General features: G+C 43.0%; 2 protein-coding genes and 1 pseudogene across 6 annotated transcripts in view; 1 reads left to right on the top strand and 2 right to left on the bottom strand.

Moving 5' to 3' along the window:
• VAMP1 (vesicle associated membrane protein 1) overlaps positions 1-25456 on the bottom strand; it is a 75531-nt gene that overhangs the window by 34008 nt on the left and 16067 nt on the right. The gene's annotated exons all lie outside the window — the stretch shown is intronic.
• On the bottom strand, positions 5886-6616 carry LOC106007248 (annotated as a pseudogene).
• CD27 (CD27 molecule) lies at positions 20489-25442 on the top strand. 4 transcript variants are annotated; one of them, XM_004766711.3, is made up of 6 exons: positions 20489-20845; positions 20990-21121; positions 23771-23959; positions 24160-24246; positions 24506-24628; positions 24894-25442. In XM_004766711.3, the coding sequence occupies exons 1-6, from the start codon at positions 20710-20712 to the stop codon at positions 25016-25018; spliced, it is 792 nt and encodes a 263-aa protein (XP_004766768.2). In that variant the 5' UTR covers positions 20489-20709; the 3' UTR covers positions 25019-25442. The 4 variants fall into 4 exon arrangements, with proteins under 4 accessions (XP_004766768.2, XP_044927477.1, XP_012919054.2 ...); XM_045071542.1 differs by lacking the exon at positions 24160-24246 and having other exon boundaries at positions 20490-20845; positions 20990-21022; positions 24509-24628; XM_013063599.2 differs by lacking the exon at positions 24160-24246 and having other exon boundaries at positions 20502-20845; positions 24509-24628.

Below are 25456 nucleotides of genomic sequence, written 5' to 3'. Positions count from 1 at the left end.
GATTAAATTCCTGGTTGGTTATACAACTGGTCCACAAAGTCTTTTCACACACGCCCAGTGTCCCACAGGGGACCTCACTGCTCTTTCTGAAAAGTTTGCATGTGCTTGTTGCTGGCTTCAGCCCTTTTCCTAGAGGTGGCCTTGAACCCTACATTCCTCCCTGGCTCTACCCTGGATGTGTAATATGAATTATGATGATCCTGATACTGGGTATACATAGTGCACATACTTCTCTCCATGCCTTGGAATCACTCCTGGGATTTTGCAGGGTCCTTACCCAGTGTTTGGACTCCTCAGTATGATTTCCAGGTTGGGAGCACAATGACATAGGATGTCATTGGAACATCTCTATAGTTGTGACCCACTCAGACAAGAATAAGGAAAGGATCAACAGTCATTAGGCCAAAGGCAAGAGTTACCAAGAGTAGCTGCAGCTTGAGTGGGGATCCCAGACTGCCATGTGTTCTATAGTGAGGCTGCAATTTGGATACAGAAGGCAGGCTCAAATCTAAACCCATCAGAAGAGTATAAACTTAGATAAAAACAAAATATTAAATCTATAAACGGAGTTTAAAACACTTAAGGGAACTTAGCGCACTCCGTTAAGGAGACCCACTTAGAGAGATGTTTGTGGGTACAGGTGGGGCATCCTAACCCTCAAATCTCAGGCAAATAGACAACTTCAGTCTTCTTGAGATGGTAATTACAGATCATGATCATACACTGGCCACACGAGCTAGGAAAACTGCTCCCTGAAGCAGAGAGATGTCCTTTAAACTACAAGAAGGTTTGGAATTAACAGAGTGGCTTGGTACTACGTCAGCTTTGCGGAGATGAAGCCACAGTTTTCAAACAGTTCAAGGTTAAGATTGGCCACAAGAGAGATGTATGAGATTGGAAAGGGAGAAAGGCAGAATCAAGGCAGCAGCCATAATGCTGTTAAGGTCAGCTTGGGGTGCTAGGACAACTGCCCTTCCCCCACTCTTCATTTATTTACTCTTTCCCCTTCAGGAGCCAGACAATAACAAATAGGACATTCAAAAGCAACTGCATATATGGGGAAAACTAGAAAGTGACAGTGTATGCCCAGGAAAGACCCAGAAAAGACCTGAGAAAACTTCTAAATTTATACTTCAGGCTGATATTCAGTGTGGAGAGAACAATGAAAACAAAACAAAAAAAAAACAGGAAAAAAAAAAAAAAAGGTCGCCTGGGTGGCTCAGTGGGTTCAAGCCTCTGCCTTCAGCTCAGGTCATGATCCCAGGGACCTGGGATTGAGCCCCACATCGGGCTTTCTGCTCAGCAGGAAGCCTGCGCGCCCCCCGCCTCCTCTCTCTGCCTACTTGTGATCTCTGTCTGTCAAATAAATAAGTAAAATCTTAAAAAAATAATAACAACAGAAAAAATAACAATAACAAAACAAACAGACCCTAAGGAAGGGGGAAAATCTGATCTCCACAGTTACCACATTATTAGATTCAAATGTCCAGTGTTCAACAAAAAAAAAATCACAAGGATGTAAGAAAATATACCCCATTCAAAGGAAATAAACACATCAACAGAAACTGTCCCTGAAACAATCCTAATAGCACATATATTAGACAGAGACTTTAAGACAGTCTGTCTTAAAAATGATCAAAAAATTAAGGAAGATGTGGAGAAAGGCAAGAAAATATGGTGTTGAGGGGCACCTGGGTGGCTCAGTCAGTTAAGCATCTGCCTTTGGCTCAGGTTCTGGGATTGAGCACCACATCAGGATCCCTGCTTAGTGGGGAGCCTGCTTCTCCCTCTCCCTCTGCTCCTCCCCACTACTCATGGGCTCTCTCTCTCTCTAATAAAATATTTCTTTAAAAAAGAAAATATGGGACACCTGGGTGGTTCAGTTGGTTAAGAATCTGCCTTCAGCTCCAGTCATGATCCCAAAGTCCTGAGATTGATTCCCACATCAGGCTCCCTGCTCAACAGAAAGCCTGCTCTTCCCTCTGCCCCTCATCCTGATTGTGCTCTCTTGCTCTCTCTATCTTGCTCTCTCAAATAAATAAAATCTTAAAAAATAAAAGAAAATACAGTGTTGAATAAAATGGAAATGTCAATAAAGACATAGAAAAACTGGAAAGAAACCAAAAAGAAACTCTGGAGATGAAAAGTATAATAACTGAAATGAGAATTTCACTAGAGGGATTAAAGGCATATGTGAGCAGGCAGAAAAAAGAATCAGTGAACATGAAGATAAAATTATGAAAATTATCAAGTCTGAGGAATAGGAAAAAAGAAATAAGAAAAGTAAACAGGGCCAATGGGACCCATGGGACACCATCAAGAGGATCAACATATGCATTAAGGGGGTCCAGAAGGCTGAGGGGAGAGAGAAAGGGGCAGAGAAAATATTTGAAGAAATAATGGCTGAAAACTTCCCAAATTTGATGAAAGACATCAAAGAAGCTCAGTGAACTCCAAGTAAGATAAATTCAAATAGAATCATACCAGGACACATATAATCAAACTTTCAAAGGGCAAAAAATGAAGAGAATCTTGAAAGCAGCAAGAGAGAAGGGAATCATCCCATACAGGGGATGCTCAATGAGATTATTAGTAGATTTCTCATCAGAAACTTTGGAAGTCAGAAGGCAGTGGGCCAATACATTCCAAGAGCTAAAAGAAAAAAAAAATCGACTAAGAATACTATATTAAGCAAAACTATCCTTCAAACATGAGAGACAAATTAAGACATGCTTAGGTAAACAAAAGCTGAGGGGGTTCAAGACCACTAGACCTGCCCTTAAAGACAGGGAGTCCAGTAAGGTGAAATGAAAGGACACTAGACAGTAACTCAAAGCTGTATGGAAAATAAAGATCTCAATAAAGGTAAATACATGGCCAATTATAAAAGCTAGCATAATCATGAGAGTGGTTTGTAGCTTCACTTTCTGTTTTCTATATGATTTAAGAGATTAATATATTTAAAGAAAAAAATTATTAGTGGAAAAGCAGGTATCACTCTAACTTATGGTTTGTAACTCCAAATCTTGTTTTCTCCATAATATAAGAAAGTAATGCATGTAAAAGAATTATTAGTTTATGTTTTGGGGTACACAGTGTATAAAATGTAATTCTGAGACATCAAAAACTGAAAGGGGATGGAGATGAACTATAAAAGAGCAGAGTTTTTGTGTATCATTTAAGCCAGTGTAGGTTCAAACGAAAGTATTATAACTTCAGGATCTTAAATGTATGCCCCAAATGTCACTGTAGTATTTCATTATTTCCCTAAATATTTCACTACAAAGAATAAATTAAGTACAAAAGAAGATAGAAATGCATGAATTGAGAGACAAAAAAATCTACAACACATATAAAAAAAATATAGCACAATGACAAAAGTACGCCTTTCTTATCAGTAATTACTTTAAAAAGTAAATGGAGGGGCGCCTGGGTGGCTCAGTGGGTTAAAGCCTCTGCCTTCGGCTCAGGTCATGATCTCAGGGTCCTGGGATCGAGTTCCGCATCGGGCTCTCTGCTCAGCGGGGAGCCTGCTTCCTCCTCTCTCTCTCTGCCTGCCTCTCTGCCTACTTGTGATCTCTGTCTGTCAAATAAAATAAATAAAATCTTTAAAAAAAAAATAAAATAAAAAATAAAAAGTAAATGGAGGGGCACCTGGGTGGCTCAGTTGGTTGAGTGACTGCCTTCTTTGGCTCAGGTCATGATCCCGGACTTCCAGGATCAAGCCCCACATCAGGCTCCCAGCTCCTTGGGGAGTGGGCTTCTCCCTCTCACCTTCTCCTCTCTCATGCTCTCTCCCACTCATTCTTTCTCAAATAAATAAATAAAATCTTAAAAAAAAAAAAAAAAGTAAATGGAGGGGCACCTGGGTGGCTTAGTGGGTTAAAGCCTCTGCCTTCGGTTAAGGTCATGATCCCAGGGTCCTGGGATTGAGCCCCACGTTGGGCTCTCTGCTCAGCAGGGGGCCTGCTTCTCTCTCTCTCTCTCTCTCTCTCTCTCTCTGCCTGCCTCTCTGCCTAGTTGTGATCTCTGTCAAATAAATAAATAAAATCTTTTTTTTTTTAGAAAAAAAGGTAAATGGATTGGGTGCCTGGGTGGATCAGTGGGTTAAGCCTCTGCCTTCGGCTCAGGTCGTGATCTCAGGGTCCTGAGATTGAGGCCCACATTGGGCTCTCTGCTCAGCAGAGAGCCTGCTTCCCCCACTCTCTCTTCCTGCTTCTCTGCCTACTTGTCACCTCTCTCTCTCTCAAATAAATAAAAATTTAAAATCTTAAAAAAAAATAAGTGGATTAAAGTCACTGAACACAAAACAGAGATTGGTAGAATGGCTAAAAACACATGATTCAACTATATGCTGTCTAAAACAGAATCACTTGATATCCAAAGACAGAAACAGATAGAAAGTAAAAGAACAGAAAAAGAAATTCCATGCAAATAGTAACCAAAAGAGAACTAGGATGGCTACACTAATATCAGACAAAACAGACCTTAAATCAAATAAGTTTACAAAAGATAAAGGACACTATATATTAATAAAAAGTTCAATACCACAAGAAGATGAAATGCCTTGATGACTCAGTCAGTTGAACATCCAAATCTTGATCTCAGCTCTCAATCTCAGGTCTCAATCTCTCTCTCTCTCTCTCTATAGATAGATAGATAGATAGATAGATAGATAGATAGATATAGATAGATAGATATAGATAGATAGATATATCTATCTATCTATATATATATAGATAGATAGATAGATAGATATTAATTAGTAGGCTCCATGGGGCCTAATAAGGGGCTTGAACCATATATATATATATGGTTCAATATATATATATATATATATATTACTGGCAGAATTGAAGGGAGAAATAGATAGTTCTATGATGATAGCTGGAGATTTCAATATCCCACTCACAATAATGGGTAGAAAAAATAGAAAAGTAAAGAAATAGAGGACTTAGACAATACAATAAACCAACTAGAACTAACGGACATGTATAAAACACCCTTCCTAACAAAAGCAGCATACATATTCTTCTCAAGTGTACATGGAACATTTTCCAGGATAGACCATACGTTAGGCTGCAGACTAAGTCTCAATTGATTTTAAAAGGTAAATATCATACTGGGGTGCCTGTGCAACCCAGTCAGTTAAGCAACTGACTCCTGTTTTCAGCTCAAATTGCAATCTCAAGGTCATGAGATCGAGCCCCATGTTGGGCTCTACACGAAGCATGGAGTCTGTTTAGGACTCTCTCTCTCTCTCTCTCTCCCTTTATCCCATTCCACCATTCGCTCTCTCCCCCTCTAAAATAAATAAATAAATCTTAAGAAAAACGGTAGATATTATACAGATTATCTTCTCTGACTATAATAGGATGAAGTTAAAAATTAATTTAAAAAGGAAAACTGGAAAATTCACAAAATTGTGGAAATTAAATAATATATTATTAAACAACAAATAGACCAAAGAAGAAATCACAAGGGCAATTAGAAAATACTTAGAGGGGCATCTGGGTGGCTCAGTTGGTTAACTGTCAACTCTTGGTTTCAGTTCAGGTCATGATCTCAGGGTCCTAGGATGGAGCCCCACACAGGGCTCTGTGCTCATGCGGAATCTGCTTGAGGCTTACTCTCCCTCTGCCCCTGCTCCTGGCTTGTTCTCTCTCTCTCTCTCTAAAATAAATATAGATCTTTTTTTTGTAAATTTTATTTTACTTTTTTTCAGTGTTCCAAAATTCATTGTTTATGTACCACACCCAGTGCTCCATGCAGCACATGCCCTCCATAAGAGACTGTAGACTCTGAGAAATAGAAATCTTTTTAAAAAGGAAAATACTTAGAGACAAATGTGAATAAAAACACAACATACCAAACGTTTTTTTATTGTTTTTTGCTTTAACTATTTCTTTAGGGGAGGGAACATCACACTTCTAGAAATATTTTTAGAGTCTAAAGGTTTCTGGGTTTGGGGTTTTGGTTTTTTTTTTTTTTTTTAGACTTACATGTCATGAATTCATAGGGTATAGGCTCCAACTGCTCAGGCTCCTTTCCCTTGGTTCTCACAAAGTGTGATTCTCTGGGTGGAGCAAGCTAATACTTCAGTTAAACCCAAGTAACTTTCTCTTTGACTTCCTTCTTTTTCTGATCATTTTCCTTCACATGCTTCAGGAAGCTATCTTGGCTTTAGAGTGCTTAATATGCTCAACTTGTACATTAATTTGCATGGCAAGAATCATACCCTTAATGTGTTTGTTTACAGCAATACCAATAGCATGCTAGGCAGTCCTGCAGATTCTTCTAGTTTTGCCATAGTAACATTTGTGGGGCAGTACTTTTGGAACACTGCCCATTTCCTTGATGTCTGTAATAGCACCTTTCTTGAAGATTCATATGTATGTGGCCAAAGGAACAACTCCATGTTTTCTAAATGGCCTAGAGAACAGATAGCGGATGCCTCTGCTCTTTCCCTTTGTATTGGTCATTCTGGCAAACTACTGGAAGATGGTGGTTCTAGCCAAAAGGCTCACACCAAAACTCTTGGGATGCAATGAATGTGATAATAAGGGGTAAATTCATAGCTGTAAATACTCACATTAAAAAGAAAATAAGAGGAACCCCTGAATGGCTCAATTGGTTAGGCAACTGCCTTCCACTCAGGTTGTGATGAGGTACTGGGACCAAGCCCCACTTGGCCTCCCTGCCCTCCAGGGAGCCTGCTTCTCCTTCTCCCTCTGCCTGCCACTCCCCCTGCTTGTGCTTGTTCTCTCTTTCTCTCTCTCTCTCTCAATCTCTCTCAATCTCTCTCAAATAAATAAAATCTTTAAAAAAAAATAAGAAAAATCTCAAATCAACAACCTAATTTTACAACTTAAGTAACTAGAAAAAGAACAAAATAAACCCAAAGCTAGCAAAGGGGAGGAAATGACAAATATTAGAGCAGAGATAAACTAAATAGAAAATAGAAAAATAATAGAGAAAATCAGTGAAACCAAAACTTGCTTCTTCAAAAAGACCAAAAAAAAAGCGGACAGACCTTTTAGTTAGATGGACTAAGAGAAAAAGAGAATAAACTCAGAAATGAATGTGGAGTATTTGTGTGCCTATTTGACCGAAATAAAAAAGAATTATAAGAGAATACTATGAACAATTGTAACTAAAAAGTTGGATTACCTAGATGAAAGAAACAAACCCTTAGAAACACAAAACCTACCAAAACTAAATCATGGAGAACTAGAATATCTGAAGAGGCCTATAACCAGTAAGAAAATTGAATCTCTAATCCAAAATGCCCCCCACACCAAAATCTCCCAACAAAGAAATGCCCTTGACCTGATGGCTTCACTGATGAATTTTACCAAACATTACAAAATAATACCAATCCTTCTCAAAATTTCTTTTAAAACACTTCTTAACTCATTCTATAAGGCCAAGATTACCCTGACACCAAAGCAGACAAAGACATTATAAGAAAAAATAACAAACAATATCCCTTATGAACACTGATGCAAAGAAATCCTCAACAAATAAAATTCACCAGCATATTAAAAGGATTATACACCATAACCTGGTGGGATTTATTCCTGAAATGCAAAGATCATGCAGCATATGAAAATCAATCAATGTAACATGCCATGTCAACAGAATAAAGGGAAAAAACACATGATCATCCCAATTGATGCAGAAGAAGTATTTGACAAAAATCAACACCATTTCATGATAAAAACCTCCCAAAAACTAGGAATAGAAGGTAACTAACTGCACATAATAAAATCCATATATGAAAAACCCACACAAATAAAGTATTCAATGGTGAAAGACTGAAAGTTTTTCTTCCAAAATGAGGAATTACCTTAATAATGCCCACTTTTACCACTTCTCTTCAACACAGTACTGGAAATTTTAGCTAGAGCAATTAGACAAGAGAAAGAAATAAAAGGCATACAAATTGGAAAAAAAAGAGGTAAAATTTTCTCTCTGACATGATCTTATATGTAGACAACCCTAAAAATTACACACACATAAAACTGTTAGAACTAATGAATTCAGTAAAGTAGTAGGATATAAAGTCAACACATAAAAGTCACCTGCATTTCTATACACAAACAATGGACAATCTGGAAAACAAAGTTCCAAATCAATTTCATATACAGTAGTTTCAAAAAAAATACTTAGGAATTAACTTAACCAAGGAGGTAAAAGAATTGTAGGATGAAAACTACAAAACATTGCTGAAAGAAATTATAGATATAAATAAATGAAAACACATTTCTATTGATGGATTGGAAGTCATAATATTGTTAAAATGTCAATACTACCCAAAGTGATCTACAGATTTGATGCAATCCCTATCAAAATCCCAGTATTTTTTGCAGAAATAGAAAAATCCATACTAAAATATATATGGAATCTCAAGAGACCCCAAATGGCAAAAACAATCTTGAAAAAGAACAAACTGGAGAACTAACACTTGCTGATTTCAAAACTTACTACAAAGCTACAGTTAATAAAACAGTGAGGTATCAATATGAACACAAACATACAGACCAATGGAACAGAACAGGTAGTCTGGAAATAAACGTGTGTGTGTATGAGAGAGAAAGAGAGAGTGAGAGAGAGAAAGGATTTTGACAAGGGTGCCAAGACTATTCAATGGGGGAAAGAACAGTCTTTTCTACAAATGGTGCTGGGATAAATTGATGTCTACATGCAAAAGAATAGTTACCTATTAACTCAAAATGGGTAAATGACCTAAATGTAAGACCTAAAACAATAAAACTTTTAGAAGAAAACACAGGAAGAAAGCTTCACAACATTGGCTTGGCAAGATTTCTTAGATATGACATCAAAGGCACAGGTAATAAAAGAAAAAATAAACACATTGAATTTCATACAGTCACAAAAAGACAAATACCATATGATTCCACTTACATGAGGTACTTAGAATGGTCAAAATCACAAATACAAAAAGGAGAATGGTGGTTGCCAGGGGTTGAAAGTTGGGGGAGGAGGAGATGGAGAGCTTTTTTTTTTTTTTTTAAGGGATACAGCGTTTCAGTTTTACCAGATGAAAAATGTTATAAGAATGGATAATGAGGGGTCCTGAGAGGCTCAGTCAGTTGAGCATCTGCCTTCGGCTCAGGTCATGGTCCCAGGGTCCTGGGATCAAGCCCTGAAAAACAGGCAGAGAGGCAGCAGAGGAAGAGGGAGAAGCAGGCTCTCTGCCTACTTGTATTTTCTCTATCTCTCTGAAATAAACAAAATCTTAGGGGGGAAAAAAGGATGGATAATGGAGGGTAATAGTTGCACAACCATGTGAATGTCTTTGATACCTCTGAACCGCATACTTAATGGTTAGGATGGTAAATTTTGTTAGGTGTACTTTATCACAATAAAAAACATGCTCCCCAAAAGAGAAGATCATTGTCTTTGTTTTTACTATATTATAAATAATCAAACAAAATCTATAGGCTGAAATTAAAGAAAAGCAATAAGTAAGATTTTCAAATTTATTAGATTCAGAATACAACAACAAAAGTTGAAATTTAAACTTAAAAAGCATGAGAAAAATTAGATTTTGAAGCTGATTGCTTTAATAAACTAATATTTAAAATTCTTGTAACTATGAATAGCCTTTTGTGTGTGTGTGCCCCAAATATAAAAAGATACAAACTTGCATTAACCTACTTCTTGTAACTGTCCCTAGCCAGCCTGTCTCATTTCTCTGGCGTAAAATGTAATGGGGTCTCCTCATTGTCCATGTGAAAGCTCCCATTGCTACCTCTGAGCTCTAGTAAAGGAGAGATTTGTCCCATATACTTTCCATATACCTCTCCTGAAGGATTTCTGTCCCCTTTCCCTTCCATTATGAGCTCTGTGACTCTCAACCCCAAGAAAGAAAGGACCTTGAGGATCAGCTCATATTCCAAGGAACATTTACTAACACCTTCTGCATCAAGCCCTGTGTGGGGTGTGTCCCCACGTTACCACACTTAGCTGTTCACATCTACCCTGTGAAGTGAGTGTCAGCACCTTCACGTTACAGTTGAAACAGACTCATAGTTTAAGTAACTGGCCCAGCTAGCAAGCGGTCAAGCAGAAAGATGGCCTTGGACATGACCTAGGCATCACAGATCTATCTTGTCTGGTCCTCTGCTTCTCAGGTTTTCACCATCTGGTTGATCCTCATACTCCCTCCCCAGAAGATTCCTCTGACCGCTTCCCCTGCCGCAAGACTCCAGGACTCTGCCAGTGCCTGTCACCCTCATCATTCCTCTATGGCCAGAATGCTCACCAAAGGAGGGAAGATTCGGGCCCAATTTGCAGGTAAGAGAGAAGGTTACCACAATCCTTGCTCTTCAAGAATAACTGCAGTGGGGCCCCTAAAAACCATGAAGGAGAGAAGGGTCAGGAGAAGCAACTGTGAGAGAGCCCCTGCCACTGACCCACTCTCTTCCTCTACCAGTCGAGGAAGCCTTCAGAACCAAAGGGGGTATGGGAAAGATGAGTCAGATATGTTTCCCTTTGCGTCACAGAATCTAACTCTCCATCTGTGACTTCAGATAAGTTCCAAATAACCCCAAGCAGTGGCCCACAGGGTGTGATAGCAACACACCTACACCACAAGGTATCCCTTTCCAACTCTGTGGGAAAACAACTGCCTCTTTCAACAGTCAACACATTACCTGAACAATGAACAATTCAAAAATGAAACTAAGAAAACTATTTCATTTACAATAGTACAAAAGAGAATAAAATATTTAGGAATAAATTTAATGAAGAAAGGGTAAGACTTGTACATGGAAAACTACAAAATATTGAAAGATATTAAAGGAGACCTAAATAAATGGAAAGATATTCTATGTTCATGGATTGGAAGACTTACTATTAAGATGACAGTACTCTCCCAAATTCACATACAGGTGCAACCCAATCCCAATCAGATTTCCAACTGCCTCGTTTTTCAGAAAAAGACAAACTAATTCTAAAATTCCTATGGAAATGCAAGAGACATAGAAGAGCCAACCCATGTATCTATAGTCAATGGTTTTTAACAAAGATGCCAAGGCCATTCAATGTGAAAAGAATAGTCTTTTCAACAAATGGTGCTGGAATGAAGCTGGACCCCTATCTCAAATCATACACAAAAATTAACTCAAAATCGATTAAAAAAATAATAAATGTAAGAACTAAAATCATAAAAATATTAAAAATAGATAAAAATCTGTGTGACCTTGGAATAGACAACAAATTTCATATGACACCAAAATCAAAAGAAAAAAAAATGGCAACAAAAGATATTGTACTCCATCAAAATTTAAAACAACCCATAGAATGGAGAAAATATTTGCCAATCATATATCCGATAAGGGTCTAGTATCCAGAATATATAAAGAACTCTTACAACTTGGGGTGGCTCAATCAGTTGAGCAGTTGAGTGATTGGGTGACTAACTCCACTCAGGTGAAGATCTCAGGGTCACTGTATCAAGTCCCAGCCCAGCCTCAGTCTCCGTGCTCAGCAGGGAGTCTGCTGGAGATTATAGCTTCCTTTGCCCCTCCCAACTGGCATGTAGGCTGTCTCTTGAATAAATAAATCAATCTTTTTTCTTAATATTTTATTTATTTATTTGACAGAGAGAGATGCAGCAAGACTGAGAACACAAGCAAGGGGAGTGGGAGAGGGAGAAGCAGGCTCCCCACCAAGCAGGGAGTGCAATGCGGGGTTCCATCCCAGGACTCCAGAACCATGACCTGAGCCAATGGCAGACACTTAACAACTGAGCCACCCAGGTGCCCCTAAATAAATAAACCTTAAAAAAATAAAGAACTCTTACAACTCAACAAAAAAAAGACAAATAATCCAATTTAAACATGGACAAAGAAATGTTTCTCAAAGAAGACATAAAAATGGCCAGTAGGCACATGAGAAAATGTTCAGCACCATTAGTCTTAGAGAAATGCATCTCAAAACCATAATGAGATACCCCTAACTAAGATGGCTATAATTTTTTTATGGAATTTAACATGTGTTGGTAACTATGCAGTTCTCTGGGATATTCATGTACCATTGATAGGAATGTAAAATAGTTCAGTTGCTATGGAAAACAGTTTGTCAGTTCCTCAAGAAGTTAAATATAGAGTTACCATATGACCCAGCAATTCCTCTCATAGGTGTATACCCAACATATGTTCACACAAAACTTGACATGAATGTTGATAGCAGCATTATTCATAATAGTCCGAAAGAGGAAACAACCCAACCGCCCATCAACGGATAAATGGTGTATCCATCAGTGGATCATTCATCCATAAAAAGAAACAAAGTACTGATGACATAAGGTGCACATGGATAAACCTTGAAGATATTATGCTACAATGAAAGAAGCCAGATACAAATGGCCACATATTATACGGCTCCATTTACCTGAAGTGTTCAGAATAGGCAGTAAGGGAGAGTGGAAGAGGGTAGAAAAGGGAGGGGGGCAGCGGCAGGCGCCGAGGGCAGATGCGGAAGGAAAAAGTGGGACTAAATGTAATGGGTGGGGTGTGAGGTTTCTTTTAGGAGAGGTGGGAATGTTCTCAAATTAGATAGTGGTGATATTTGCCCAACTTTGTGAAAATGCTGAAAACCACTGAATTGTACATTATAAAATGATTAACATGTTCAATTTATTTCAACTTTAAAAGAGTCAATGTGCAGGGACATCTGGGTGATTCAGTCTGTTCAGGTCATGATCCCAGCCTGAGATCAAGTCCCACCTCAGGCTCCTTGCTCAGCAGGGAGTCTGCTTTTCTCTCTGCCTGCTGCTCCCTGTACTTATGGGCACTCACTTGCTCTCTCGCTCTCTCTCTCTCTCTGACAAATAAATAAATAAAATCTTTTTTAAAAAAAGAAAAAAGTCAACATGCACCAAGGAGCCCTTCAGTGTGGGCTCAGGACCACTATAGTCCTTAGGGAGGCTTGTGGTGCTAAAGCAACAGAGTCTAAGGGTCAGCCATGTCCCAACTTCCATCTCCCAAATGAGCTCAGGGATACTCTCTCTGAGCAGGTCTGCAGTCTCCTAAGCAGGAATGACCTCCCTTGCCATTGGGAGGATTTTCTCAGCCCCTTGGGGCAGAAGGCAAACATCTGAAGGGATCCACGGGATTGGCAGAGACCCTGCAGGTTGGGTCACAGAGGATTTGGGAGAGAAGAGCCAGAATTGGACTTTAGAACACTGGTGGTGACACGAGGATAAAGACGTCACAAAAGAGGAGATCCAAGTCACGAAGGATGGAGGAAGATGCTCAGCCTCACTGGCAATCAAAGGAACACACACTGGAACAACAATGAGACAGCATTTTCCCCAATTAGATTGCAAAAATGGTTTGCTAATATGAAATCTGGCAGGATGTGAGGAAGTATGTGTCCTCATTCCACTGCTGGTGGGCGTGTGAGTTGGTAGAGCTGCTTTGGAGGGCAACTTGCCAGGATCTATTAAAGTGAACAGTATGCATACCCTATGACTCAGCGGTCCCAGTGTCCAGGATTTATTCTAAAGACACACTCCCACATGCACAGGGAGATATGAGATGTTTATGCGACACCATTTGTGATAATGAAATGTTGGGGGGCAGAAAACTGAAGTATTCATGAACAGGGGAAAGGCTAAAAAGCCTAGGTACATCCACTGTCTATTTAACAAAATGAGAAGTTCCAGAAATATAAAATGACATCCAAGGTATGTTATTGTATTTAAAAAGCAGAGAGCAAATTCTAGAAGGATTTATATCATTTATGAAAAAATGAAACAGGGGCACCTGGGTGGCTCAGCCTCTCTGCCTAGAAATGAATAAATAATATTTTTTTAAAAAATGAAACAAAACTCAAAACACAATTGTGCTGAGGTTCTTGGAGATTTCTGAGAGGCAGGCTGAGATGCCAGGCCAAGTAAGAACCCTTTCTTTAGCTGGACAAAGATGGACCTTAAAAAAGTAATGCAAGAAGAACATGGAATTGCCAGGCTTGGGGATGTTTGACTTCCAAGAGATATAGTTTTTTAAGATTTTGTTTATTTATTTATTTGAGAGAGTGATTAAAAGTGGAGGGAGGGGCAGAGAGGCAGAGGGAGAAGCAGGCAATGCAGGCTCCATCTCAGGATCCTGGGATCATGACCTGAAGGGAAATGCCTAACCGACTGAGCCACCCGGGTGCCCCTAAGAGATAATTTTCTAAGGAACGGACAGAACAAATGCATGATGTGTTCTTTGGGCTTTATTTCTTGTTCTGTGTTAGGAGAATTACTATAGGCCTGTGTAATATTTCTTTTAGAGAACAGAGGTAACCTACCATGCCCCCAGATGAGAAAGGAAAGGTTAAAATTAGGTGTCCTCATTGTCAGTGATCTCAGGTATAGAAGAAGGAGATAAGCCTTTGCCAGAGAGAAGTCGTGATCTCATGCTGTACATGAGGCTTTCACCCATCTCCCAGGCGGACAAGGAGTCTTCCCTCCTCTGACAAATTCAAGCAGAGGGTTCTCAGTAGAGGACGGGTTGCGATCAGAGTAAGAAATAATTGATTATGGCTTAAGAATATTTTAAGTAGAAAATAAAAGGGACTTTTTTTAAAAAAAGGAGAGAAAAGAGATTTTGTTGGAAAGATCCACCTAATTCTTTGCTGATAGATGTCTGTAAGCAGAGGTTTTGCTCTTCCATTCTCTGCTGTATAAAAAGAACCTGATTATTACCATACAGACTAACAAAGGAAAAGGATGAACATTCCTAAACTAGTAACACATACACACGTATAAATTTATTTGTGTGTTTTAAAAAAGTTATGGAAGGGGCACCTGGGTGGCTCTGTTAGTTAAGCAGCAGCCTTCACCCCAGGTCATGATCTCAACAGGGAGCCTGCTTTTCCCTCTCTGCTCTGTTGTTCCCATGGCTTGTGACCTCTCACTCACGTTCTCTTTTTCTCTCTCAAACAAATAAAATCTGAAAGAAAGAAAGAGAGAGAGAGAGGGAGGGAGGAAGGAAGGAAAAGTTCTGGAAGAGTAGTCACTAATCTGAAACAGGGATTACCTCTGAGGAGGCAGGGAGAAGATAAGGGCTGCGGGAGAAGACTGATCAAGAGGACTTTGAGTCTTATCTAGAATTGTTAAATTTTTTTCCATTTTCACTTTCATTTTTTTAAGTAAAAAAGAATGAGATAAAGTTGGGGAAAACAATATTTAAAGATAATGTTATTTTTACATATTTACAACATAAAAGATCTTTTTTGCTCCCACTTAAATATTAATATACAACAAATTTTTAAACAGCATAACAATATTTAGTAATAACATGTTTCACAAAATCTTGCTTCAGCATACCCAAAACAGTTCTTAAAGGGAAATTTATAGTCCTAAATCAATACATTATAAAAGGAAAATTTAAATGAATGAACTAAGTGTCCAATTTAAGAAGTTAGAAAAGAGGGTACCTGGCTGGCTCAGTTGGGAGAGCATACAACTCTTGATGTTGGGGTCGTAAGTTTGAGCCCCACATTGGGTAGGCAGATTATTTAAATAAATAAAACTTTTTTTAAAAAAGGAAGTTAGAAGGGCAGAATAAACCCAAAGAAAGTAAAAGGAAGGAAATAATTTAAAAATTACACCAGAGAATAAAATGAAACAGACAAAGAAATAATAGAAAAACATAATGAGATCAAAAAGTGGTTTTTTGAAGCAATTGATACTTACCTATATTTCTTGCAAATATATCAAGAAAAAATGAGGAAATTATAAATAAACAATATTAGGAATGAAAAGGGGAAAATAACTAGAGATCTAGTGGTGATTTAAACATTTACACCCATAAATCTGAAACAGGTTAAGTAATCTCCCAACAAAATAAAACCTACCAAACTGACTCTAGAAGAAACTGAAAACCTGAATTAAATCGCAGTAAAAAGCCTACACTTAAAATATGCACACACACACACACACACACACACACACACACATTCCACAAGACTTCAAGGAACAGATTATCCCTATTTTCTGTCATCTGTATATAAGAAAAACTATTACGGCTCAAGAAAAGTGGCCAAAGGGAAGAAAAAAAAAAAAAAAAAGAGGGTGGTGTCTAGAAACCTAAACCAAAGGAAAAGACAATTCTCAAGAAGGTGGAGGGAGAGTTGTCGGATCCCACACAGCTCAGCAAAACTTCCTGGCTGAACACTCCTCACCCCTGAGAGGACAGGTACCTGCATTATATCCAGTCCCTGCCCTCCATGGTGCTGCAGTAATGACCATTACTAATAACTTTGTGCGTGTCTTTAAGATGACTTGATCAATTTCTGATTCACTGATGTGTTGATTCCATGAGGGAAGAAACCACATGCTTATTTATTTTTTTTTCATCTTTGTAAATAATGCATTACTTAGCTGGTACCTGGCACAGACTGGACGGGCAACAGATTCTTGTTGAATGAGGAGTGGAATTTAGGAGGTCAATGTGGCCTTGGACCCCCTGCAATTTTAACCTTACAATTATGGATAGAGCCATTAAGGAATAAGACTGAGGGTAGACTACCTGATTCTCAGGAGTGCCTTAAGTGCTAGACAATACTAGAAGCTGGTGTTGAGATCCTGAAAAGTTGTCAGAGTTTGGAAGAAATGCCCACAAATGTTCAGTGCCCTGGGAGATCCAGACAGAAATCCCAAAAATGCAAATTAAGGAACTGGGAAGTGAATTCACCCCACTGTCCTGCCCACTTGGTCTCTTAGAGACTCACTGGGAAGGAGGGAGGTGGGAAAGGAAGACTCACTTAAAGCAGGGAGGGGTAGGGGTAAGGGAGGTGTCACCAAAGAAAGTAGGAGTGGAAGGGGTACCTGGCTGGCTCAGTTGGTCAAGTGTCTGGTTCAGCTCAGGTCCTGATCCCGAGGTCCTGGGATGGAGCCCCCATGGGTTCCGTGCTCACTGGGGAGTCTGCTTCTCCCTCTTGCTCTGCCTGCCGCTCCCTGGCTTATGCGCTCTCCCTCTCTCTCTCTCTCTCTCTCTGTTGAATGAATACGTAAAATCTTAAAAAAAAAAAAAAAGTAGGAGTGAAGGATGAAGGAATGGAGTGGAGGGACAAAGAAGCCTAGGAAAACTAAGGGGTTTGGTTGATACGGATCAGGAATAGTGATTTCTGACATCTATGTAATGTTAACAGAGCTTCCTTTTAAGAAAAAATCTTGGAGAAAGCTTTGTTCCACTGAGTATTTTGACTGGTTATAGATTTATAAAGGGCCAAGACATGGGCACCTGGGTGGCTCAGTTGTTAAACATCTGCCTTCGCCTCAGGTGGTGATCCCAGGGTCCTGGGATGGAGCCCCACATCAGGCTCTTTGCTCCACAGGAAGCCTGTTTCTCCCTCTCCCACTCCCCCTGCTTGAGTTCCCTCTCTCGCTGTGTGTCTCTCTGTCAAATAAATAAATTAAGTCTTTAAAAATAAATAAATCAAATAAAAGGCCAAGACTGAATTGGATTAAGAGCTGAAGACAGATGAGCTATGTTGCCTGACAGAACACATCTGAAAGGCAGTCTGTACAGTGTGGGGGATGGTGTCAGCAAAATGGCTAGTGCCTTTACTGCCTTGTAAGGTAGCCAGACTACTGATAAATCTCTGCAGTGGGAAGGATCATTGAGAACGAGCACATCCAAAATGCAATTTCAATTTGTAACCCTATGATACATAAACCTTCAGCAAAATCTTCGCCACACCAAACAGCCTTTTGTTTACAGTTGGTTTGGAGGAAAATTCCAGAAAGTTCTGTGTCCCAAATTTGGAACCTGTGGCAGGGCAGAGGTAAGGGATAAGCCAGGAGCACAGAGGCAGAAATAGGACTTTAGCCAAGTGGGAACGAGGGGTGACCACATCAGCAGACCCACTGGAATTGGGGCCAGGTGACAGTTCTGCCTCTTCCTCAGTCAAGGACCTATCCTGCCTTGAAGATGAGGAGTGTGTCACCTTAATAGCAAGGAGCAGGGTGGCCCCGGATGACCTGCTGGTTATGGTCATTGCTCCAGACAGAGAGGTTATTCAGGCCCTCAAAAGTAATGAAAATCATCAAAAGAGAAGGGCTTCTGTGGACCGATCTCTGGAGATGCAAGCAGAGGAGGGAGCTGTTGAGAAGATGTGTCTCTGCTGGCAGGTGTGGAGAGAAGCTGCACTCCAGGAGAGAATGTGGTAGTGAAGATTCCCAGAGAGAGATCGCAGGCTGCACTCGCAGGGCCTGTAGACAAGAGGAAGAAACTACCCAGGGAGCCAGTCCAGGACAGGCCAAGACTCACCAGAAATTGATGCAAACACAGAAGGCAGAAGATGAGGTCATTCCATTTGCCCAGAGGAAAGTGAGGTCCAGAAAGCTGGCTCTCCTCCTCCTGCCCAGGGTACTCCAGGAGAGCCAGGAAGACGCTGCTCCTGTCCTTTCCCCCATGGAGAGGAAATGATGGGCCATAGCACAGACCTCTGAAGCTCCCTTGCATGGGTGAGCAGCTCACGGCCCGTCAAAGTTGTCAGTCCTCTCAGGGTCCTCCAGTTCCCCCTCCCACAACGTTCTCTCTAAAGGTCCCATCTCCTCATTGTTCCTGCATAGTGTTATCCATCCTCACACCCCGCCTCACCATGCCTGCCCAGGGTTCAAGATTCACAGAGGAGGTGTCCCTGGGTGGCTCAGTCAGTTAAACATCCAATCCTAAGAGTTTTGTTTTTTTTTTTAAGATTTTATTTATTCATTTGACTGAGAGAGATCACAAGTAGGCAGGGTGGTAGGCAGAGAGGAGGTCGCAGGGTCCCTGCTAAGGAGAGCCTGATACTCAGCTCGATCCCAGGACCCTGGGATCATGACCTGAGCCGAAGGCAGAGGCTTAACCCACTGAGCCACCCAGGTGACCTCAATCCTAAGGTTTTGGCTCAGGTCATGATCTCATGGGTGGTGGGATAGAGCTCCTTATGGGGAGTCTGCTTGAAGATTCTCTCCCTCTGCCTCTCTCCCCCACAATCTCTCTCTCTCTCTCTCTCTCTCAAATAAATAAATAAACCTTTAAAAAAAAAAGATTCATAGTGGAAATAGTGACCATCATCTGGGGATGGGGCTGGACCATTCGTGATAGCACAGTCCTCAGATGCCAAGCTTATCGCTCTGAGGTGGGAATTCAGGCGTGCTGTCGGACAGTGAAAAGGATGGTTGTGTAGAAGTAATTCTTCAGATCACACTCATATGTGGCTTCCCACGGTGAGGACCCTCTTAAAGAGAAGAGGGGGCTGGAGAAAGACAAGAGGATGGAAAATATGAAGAGAAAGGAAACCAGAGTGAGAGAGAAAACAGAGCTAACAGGTGAGGTCACAGGAGTGTGACATTTTATGAGCACTCTGGAAACAACAGCAAAGCCCTTGAATGAAGAGTGGCCTGGAGAAATAAGCCATGTGTTCCCAGGACTCAGAAAGAGAAAAGTCTAGCAAGTTCCAATGTCCCCACATCAGCTTTCCCGGGAGAACAGCGGAAACAGGGGAGAGATGACCCAGGGAATCTAATCCCAAGCGCCAAGTCGGGGGGGGGGGGTAGGATGAAGATGACAGTGAGGTGACAAGGGCAGGCTAGATGGACAGGAGTGACACGCATCCCACAGGCTGGCAGGAGGATGAAAAGAGGTCACACATGATCTCTTAGCAGAGTTCAACAGAGAGGAGAGCACAGGTTTAAGTCCCTTGTCGACAACTCTGAACAATTCTGTAGCAAAGTATTTTGGCCATAAAACCAGACCTCAGTGGATGCAAGAGTTAATTACGGTCCTCATTCACCCCACTTAGTTTAAATATTCAATTCTTTAAAAAAAAAAAAAAAAGATTTTATTTACTTATTTGAGAGAGAGAAGAGAACATGAGCTGTGGGGAGGGGCACAAGCAGAGGGAGAAGGAGAAGCACACTCCCCGCTGAGCAGAGAACCCAATGCAGGGCTCAAGCCCAGGACCCTGAGATCAAGACCTGACCCGAAGGCAGATGCTTAACCGACTGAGCCACCCAGGTGCCCCAGTATTCAATTTTTTTGCTGCAGAAATGTGCTTGATTGAGTGCTACTCTGGCCTCATGAGGATGCCTGGTAGGGTTAGTTACTCCCTAAAATCTGAAAAATTCTGCATTCTAAAACTTATCTGACCCCAACACTTTCAGCTAAAAGTCTGTGGACCTATACTCGATTCAGGTTCTCCCTCCCTCTCTAAACTGTTATTAGCTTGTAAGCTGTGAACAGGGGGCAACGTGGGCATCTTTGTGTCTGTGCGCGTGAACAGAAGAGATGGTAACCGAGTGTCCAACATTCTGTAAAAGAGGCACGGGCGGGTTCCGATCTCAGTGGCCAGGAGATGCGGGCGTCTTGTGGGGGATGGAGGTCTCTGAAGAGTAGCAGGTCTTCTGTCAGCACTTGCCCTTTAATACTCTCCCTGGTACCCAGCACCCAGCACCCAGCACACGGAAAAGGGGGAGGGGGTGGAAGTCACGGCTCTGCGGAAAAAAACGAGCCACAACAGAGCTGCAGCTGCCATCAAAGGTCGGCTTGCCACCTGAAGCCAGCAGCTCGAAGAGGGCCTGCAGCTGCTGCCCAGGAGGTACTGAGAGTAGGGCCCCAGCACCCCACTGGAGGGGCCAGTTCCACGGAGGCCAGGCATCAGCAACTGGAACGTAGAAAGGGCTCCTGGGCAAGAGCCATGGCCCAGGCACCTCCCTGCTGGCTGTGGATTCTAGGGACCCTGGCAGGGCTCTCAGCGACCCCAGCCCCCAAGCCCTGTCCGGAGAAGCACTACCTGGTCCAAGGAGAGCTGTGCTGCCAGATGTGCAAGCCAGGTGAGAGGGGAGGGCTAGCTGGGAGCTTGGGGGTAAGGGCAGCGGAGAGTGAGTCTGAGCTCAAAAAGAGGAATCCTGTACCAGCCTTGAGGATGGCAGAAAAGTGGCCTTCCTTGGGCCTTGACCCTGGACCTCTGCTTGCAGGGACTTTCCTCATGAAGGACTGTGACAAGCATGGTGAGTCTGCTCAGTGTGACCCGTGCATCCAGGGGGCCTCCTTCTCACCAGACCACCATTCCCGGCGCCACTGTGAGAGCTGTCGGCATTGTAACTCTGGTGAGATGGGCAAGCCTCTGGGGGCCAAGGTGGCAGAGGTGGGTGTGGGGAAGCCGGGGGGGGGGGGCAGAGCTTGTCACTTTGAGGTTACTGCAAGGGGAGCCAATGTGGGAAAGTGGGGGGCCCCGAGCAGGACACGTACTGGTATGGGGAGAACTCTGGTGTTACAAGGAAGGGGTAAGCAGAATGTGGGGGGCGGCCAAGAATGGGTGTACCACTCAGATCACCACAAGAAAAAGGAGTAAGTGAGGAAAAGGAAGCAGAAGTGGCCCTAGGTTCCTAGATTTCAGATGAGTGACCCCCCATGGGTGAACTGGCTTGGTCTAGAAGCATGCATTTGTTTGGAACTTGGAGAACATCTTTCTTAGGATTTAACAATACCAGCCAGTGGGGAACATTCTTATTCTTATTCTTATTCTTATTCTTATTCTTATTCTTATTCTTATTCTCCTTCTTCTCCTTCTTCTTTTTCTTCTTCTTGGCATAAAAGTCAATTTAGGAAAAGGAATATGTATGCAGCCCATTTTTTCTTGTCTGTTTTGTAATTTTATCTTTTTTAAATGAAGAAGTATAATGTCTGCAGCTGTGTTATGAGTTCTTATTATTCCTCCAGCTTAGCTAGAATTTCAGAAACTGTATGCAGGCCGGGATAGAGGCACAGACTTTAAAGTGGCCCCTTTGAACAAACATTCCCTCTCAGGACCTTCTGAGGGCTCTGGAACTGAACCACTACCCTGCTTGTCTATAAAATATGCTTGGGCTCAGTAGACCTCTTAGACTGTCATATTCAAAAATGAACTAAATAAAAGGTTTTGCCATTGCAAATCAGTCAAAAAACAATAGCTTACATACATAAGTATTCCTCAGTCCACTTAACTTAGAAATCTGTTACTGGATTTTTCTCTTCTTGGCAGCAACCCCAGCAGGGTTAGAATATTGTAGTCAGAGTCTCCCCACTTACTGTAGGCCCTGCCAGGAGGCCTTTTCCCAACACTGAGCCAGCCTCCCCCTCCCGATGCTGGGCTCCAGACCAGGCAAGCCATGATACTTCTCTGTAAGACTCAGCCCATGGGCCTCCATAGCACCCACATAGCTACTGGCTGCAGGACACCAGGGGGAAGGTGGCCAGTGGAGGCTGAATAAGCGTGGCCCCTCTGGACCTCAGTGTTCCCCTGGGTAAAATGGAGAAGCAGCAGACATCAGCCTGGAATTGGGGGCACAGGTTATACGTGGTAAAGAGAACTCCCAAGTCTCTGGATACTCATCTCTGAAAACGATGGCACTCCCATGCAGAACCAAGCCCAGGCCTCTCTTTAACCCTTCTTCCCCTCAGGCAGATACCCTCCTGACCACCACCTCTGGCGTCTGAGGTGATCTTCCTCGCCTTTGCCTACCTCTTCTCCTCTCCCCAATCCCTGTCACCTCCCCCATCACTGTTCTCCTCCTGTGGACCCTTGTCCAGGCTGGCTCACGATTCCTGGTAAGCCACAAAGAAACGAAATTCTGGTAGCAGCTACTAGTCAGAATTCTGAAAGAAGTGTTATAAGGATGGGAAGAAGGAATCTGTCTCCCTCTCCCTTTCCTGGCAAAAGGCAGCTGCTAAAGGAATTGTTAGAGCACTGGTTGTTGTCTTTGGCATCCTCCAAGCCTTCCTTTCTGCACCCCGCTTGCCCCGTCAGGGCTCTTCTCCCTGGGTCCCAGGGCCCCACCATGCTGGGCTCAAGCCTGCCCACATCCGGGTGCTGGTGCCTTCCCCAGAATCACTCTCCTATTTTTAACCCTAACCACGTGTGAGCACAAACCCACCCAGTGCCCCTCACATCCTCCTCCCCTAGTACAATTTTTTGGCAATCAGTCTGCACCTGACCTCTACACTTGAATAAAATGTATACTGTAAAGCCAAGGTATGTTACTAATCAAGTAACATTCCAGTAAAGTTTAAAAAACCTATCAGGGACCATAGCAGCACTATTGCTGATTGCTTAAAAACTGGAAAATACCCAAATGCCCATTAACAGAATAGACACATGAATCACGGTATATTCATACAGTGAAATGCTATACCGCATGAGAACGAGTGGTCCGCAGTTACAATATGGATGAATTTCACAAGGGATTGAGGAAGAGGGTCAGACACAAGTGAGTACACATGCATGACTAGACAAATACAGTACAAAAACAAGCAAAGTGACTCGCAGCGTTAGGAAGTCAGGCTGGTGGCTATCTGTGGGTGGGAGGAGGTAGTGACTAGGAAGGGACACTGCTGCTCTTGTTCTTGGCTCCCATCTGAAGCCATTCTCAAGTTTTATGCTTGTGACCTGTGTATGTCTTTGTCTGTGTCTTGTTCTTCAATGAGAAGTTATCAAAGTGCCAGGGAATAGGAGAGAAAATCCTGCAAGCTGTTTCTACTTTTTACAGTTGGAATTTTCTGAACCATGAGTAAAGGGAAAAAACCCAAGTGTTTCCCTTTAATGACACTAGTAATAAAGGCAGATGCCCTGGGTGACAGGGAGGGAGGGGCAGCCTTTGCATGATTGGGGCAGGAGTCCCTGCAGCTGGGCCTGGGATGGGAGCTCAGGACAAAACTTAGCAAGCACACCTGGCAGGTCTCCGAGGCCTGAGCTTCTTGTGTTCCTTTTCTGTCCCCAGGTCTTCTCATTCGAAACTGCACCCTCACCGCAAATGCACAGTGTGCCTGCCCCAAGGGCTGGCAGTGCAGGGACAAGGAGTGTACAGAGTGTGACCCTCCTTCAAACCCTTTGCTGACACTGCCTCCACCATCTTGGGCCCCGGACCCACACCCACACCCACACCCCACCCACTTACCTTACGCCAAAAGTAAGTTCCGGCCAATGCTTTGTCCAGCCAAAGGGATAAGGGATGCACCCCAAACATCATCCTCCCCACATCAGCTGCCTGGCTAGCTGGTCAGCCTTCCCATCTCCCTGGGCCTCTTAGGGCAGCTGTAAGGCCTTGGGCCTCCCAGGCTTGTGCCCTGGGAGGTTCCCTGCTGCTGCTCACCCTGCCTCTTTCTGCAGGGATGCAGGAGCCCAGGACAGTTCTGCAGGTGCAGACGCTGGCTGACTTCAGGTGGCTGCCTGCCACAGCCCTCTCAACCCATTGGCCAGAATGGGGAGTCTTCTCCCCATTCTCTACCCCCCAGGGAGACTGCATACTGGAAAGGGAAGCCAGCCAGAAAGCTCCTAGGAGTAGGGGGAAGAAGGGGAAGAAGCAGAGTCTAGGGATTAGGAAAGAATTTAGTCAAATGGTAGCAGTGGGGGAGGGGTGAGAGAGAGATGGGAGGAGGGGAGACAGGTGGTCTGGGCTGAGGGGAGTCAAGGCTGAGGCCATCTTCAAAAACCCTTGCGTGGTCCTTGCCTATCACAGCCCAAAGGCCCCTGTGCAGCTCAGATTGCATCCGCGTCTTTGTCATTCTCTCTGGGATGTTTCTTGCTTTCACCGTGATGGGACCCCTGTTCTTCCATCAACAAAGAAAATGCAGACTAAGTAAGAGACAAAATACTGGTCTCCAATCCTGTCCCTGCACCCTACCCTACCACCCCAGCCCCCCATGGACACCATGCCTCGAACCTCACCAAAGGCTTGTTCAATGCATATTTACCAATCCTGGCTACCCCCTCCTCTTCCTTTTCTCTCAGCTAGCAATCCCGATAGCCCTCCCCGAGCCTGAACCTCCTTGGCTTATCTCCACTCCATTCACCACGTCCCACCCCCAATGCCCCCCAAGGTTCATCCCATTCTCCTCCCGCAGACAAAGAAGAAAGTCCAGTGGTGCCGGCTGAGGCTTGCCTATACAGCTGCCCCAGGGAGGAAGAGGGCGGCGCCATCCCCATTCAGGAAGATTACCGAAAACCAGAACCGGCTTCCTACTCCTGAGCTTGCGCACCGAGAAGGCTGGGTGGGCGGGTCATCACTACAATAAATTCTCCGCCTCCATCCCACCCCAGCGGCCATCCACGGGGGCACAGAGACCTGGCACACACACACCCCCACACCCCGACCCCCACCTCCGCCCCCAAGCCGGGGTTTCAGTACCATCCTGTCATCAGGACTCTTTCCTGTGCGCAGACTTGAGAAAGTGCCTTTTGGAGACTGGCACCGACAAGGACGCATGGGGGTGAGATGGAGGGTGGGACGTGGGCCCCACCCCCACCCCAGTGTGTCCTGGCCCAGCCACCTTCACCCTTGCACTGCACTGGAAGGGTGGGGCCTTAGGTGGAGAACACACTTTCCCCTAGAACCACCACGTGCTCTATCACCGACCTAAAAATTTGGCACAATAAAGTGACAGCCAACCACACACCGAAGCTCTCT

The sequence above is a fragment of the Mustela putorius genome, unplaced genomic scaffold (genome assembly GCF_011764305.1).
Source record: "Mustela putorius furo isolate JIRA1106 unplaced genomic scaffold, ASM1176430v1.1 tig00003988_pilon_pilon_pilon, whole genome shotgun sequence".
Taxonomy (NCBI): domain Eukaryota; kingdom Metazoa; phylum Chordata; class Mammalia; order Carnivora; family Mustelidae; genus Mustela; species Mustela putorius.
This window is presented reverse-complemented; position numbering and strand designations above follow the sequence as displayed.